General features: G+C 49.1%; 1 protein-coding gene across 6 annotated transcripts in view; it reads left to right on the top strand.

Annotated features, from left to right (window-relative positions):
• cdc14ab (cell division cycle 14Ab) overlaps positions 1-2,500 on the top strand; it is a 45,480-nt gene that overhangs the window by 30,105 nt on the left and 12,875 nt on the right. For 5 of the 6 annotated variants that reach the window (XM_042057268.1, XM_042057267.1, XM_042057266.1 and 2 more), the window contains 3 exons: positions 445-592; positions 758-858; positions 1,972-2,019. In XM_042057268.1, the coding sequence (XP_041913202.1) occupies positions 445-592; positions 758-858; positions 1,972-2,019 (297 nt within the window). The remainder of the gene's footprint in view (positions 1-444; positions 593-757; positions 859-1,971; positions 2,020-2,500) is intronic. The other variant, XM_042057270.1, reaches the window with a different exon arrangement.

The following is a 2,500-nucleotide window of genomic DNA, read 5'->3' as shown; positions in this document are numbered from 1 at the left end:
CAAAAACACTCAAACACAGATTTAGGTATGCACACACACACACACACACAAACACACACACACACACACACACACATCCTTGAGTACCCGTGTCGGGATGTCCGGAGCTTATCTGCTGGCATAGTTTCCTCATGATGCCACATCATCTGGTGTGTGAGGTGTGCGAGATTCTCTTTCCCACACAGTCACTAATATGACTTGCTCTAGAAAGTGGTCACATACACACACACACACACACACACACACTCTTTGCACGCATGCTCAGGAGTAACATCAGGCTGAGTAAGGTCACGTCCTTGACTAACCCATTCTACACACACACACACACACACACACACACACACACACACACACACATTCCTCCTGTCTGTTCAGTATTGTTATTGCTGTGCTATAAAGCAGACATAGTGATGCTTGCCTCTGATGTGACCTGTGTACCCTCAGGAAACAGGCCCTCTTGTGGCAGCAGGGGGAAGTGCAGCGGGCGCAGCACCAGCAGCGGGTGTTGGACGACAGGGGTGTGAGCCACCTCATCTCCAGCCTGGACCACATGAGTCTCACCAGCTCCTACCTGAGGCCCTCCCACGAGGAGGTGTGTGTGTGTGTGTGTGTGTGTGTCTGTGTGTCTGTCTATCTGTCTGTCAGTGTCTTGTAAGTTTCAGAATGAGGAGAAAAAATCAGGAGAATAGGCTGTGTGTGTGTGTGTGTGTGTGTGTGTGTGTGTGTGTGTGTAATGACTGTGTGGTGTGTGTTTCAGAATGACTCTGAGGAGAACGGGCTGTGTATGACTCAAGGAGACAAACTTCGTGCCTTAAAGGGGCGTCGCCATCCCAGATCGGCCACCACAGGAGCCCTCAGGTAGGACCCGCCCACACCACCCACATCAGCCAATCAGCATGCACCACCGTAGGATTGGGTTGTCATAGCTACTGATCAGCAAACTTTGGAATGTAGGCACATATGTGCCCCACCCACACATATACACATACATACATACATACAGACATATAGACACACATACACACAGTCATATACATACACAAGAGAAGTTGAGAGTGTTAAAAAGAGTGTTAAAAAGAGAAGAGTTTAAAAAGTGTGTGTGTGATGGAGGGAGTTCTGCAGTCTTTAAGATGGAGGGTTTGCGATAGAAACAGTTTGTGCCTGTGTGTGTGCTTGTGAGAGAGAGACTCAGTTTTGTGTCTGTGTGCGTGTGTGCGCTTGTGTGTGTGTGTGTGTGTGTGTGTGTGTGTGCAAATGTACTTGTGTGTGTGTGTACATGCATGTGTTTGTGTACAGGTGTGTGTGTGTGTGCGTTCTTGAGTGTGTGTGTGTGTGTGCGTGTGCGTGCGTGCGTGCGTGCGTGCGTGTGCGTGTGTGCGTGTGTGTATGCGTTTTATCTGGGAGATAACAGTGGGGTAGCAGAGCTCAACATGAAGTAAGATTGCACTGAAAAATGGGTTGGCATGGCAACAGACATCACTACTGTTCTTTTAGTGGCGCTGGATAGGTGTACTCTGCAATTACTCCCTCTGTCTCCTCTGTCTCCTCTGTTCTCTCCATCTCTGTCTATCCATCTCTCCATCTCTTTCTCACTGTTATATCACTCTCTTACTCCTCCCTCTCTCTTTCTGTCTATCCCTCTCTCTCTCCCTCTTCCCTCTCTCTATCTTCCTCTCTCTCTCTCTCGCTCTCTCCTCTGTCTCACTGTTCTCTTTCTTTCTCCTCTATCCCCCTGTTCCATCTTTCCCTCTCTCCCTCCAACCTCTCTGTTCTATCTTTCCTCCATATTTCTGTTTGATCTAACTCTCTGTCTCTCCTTCCATCTCTTCTCTCTCTTTCTTTCTTCCTCCTCTCTGTATTCTATCTATCTTTGTCTCAGCATTTCTGCAGCAGAGCAGGAACACACACACATACACATCCACACACACACACTGTGGAAATGGCTATCTGACTGTGTGTGTGTCTCTGCAGGCTTGAGGAGATGAAACTGCACACCAGGTCACCATCCCAGCCTTTCAGGTACACCCCCCCCCCCCGCCCCACACACACACCCTTGCTTCTCAACTCCCACCCCCTATCCACCCCCCTCAGAGCTGCTAATGCCCCAACGTTCTACAGTAAAATAAATTAAGTATATATACTCTTTTTGATCCCCTGAGGGAAATTTCGTCTCTGCATTTATCCCAATCTGTGAATTAGTGAAACACACACAGCACACAGTGAACACACAGTGAGGTGAAGCACACACTAATCCCGGCGCAGTGAGCTGCCTGCATCAACAGCGGCGCTCGGGGAGCAGTGAGTGGTTAGGTGCCTTGCTCAAGGGCACTTCAGCCGTGCCTACTGGTCGGGGTTCGAACCGGCAACCCTCCGGTTACAGGTCGGAAGTGCTAACCAGTAGGCCACGGCTGCCCTAACACACACACACACACCCTAAATTAATTACCGCTGAAACATATAATTACTGCTGTCAATGGCAACAGGTTTTGTGCTTCTGATT

The sequence above is a fragment of the Alosa sapidissima genome, chromosome 12 (assembly GCF_018492685.1).
Source record: "Alosa sapidissima isolate fAloSap1 chromosome 12, fAloSap1.pri, whole genome shotgun sequence".
NCBI classification, from domain to species: domain Eukaryota; kingdom Metazoa; phylum Chordata; class Actinopteri; order Clupeiformes; family Clupeidae; genus Alosa; species Alosa sapidissima.
The sequence above is the reverse complement of the archived record's forward strand: the minus strand, read 5'-3'. Positions and strand labels throughout refer to the sequence as shown.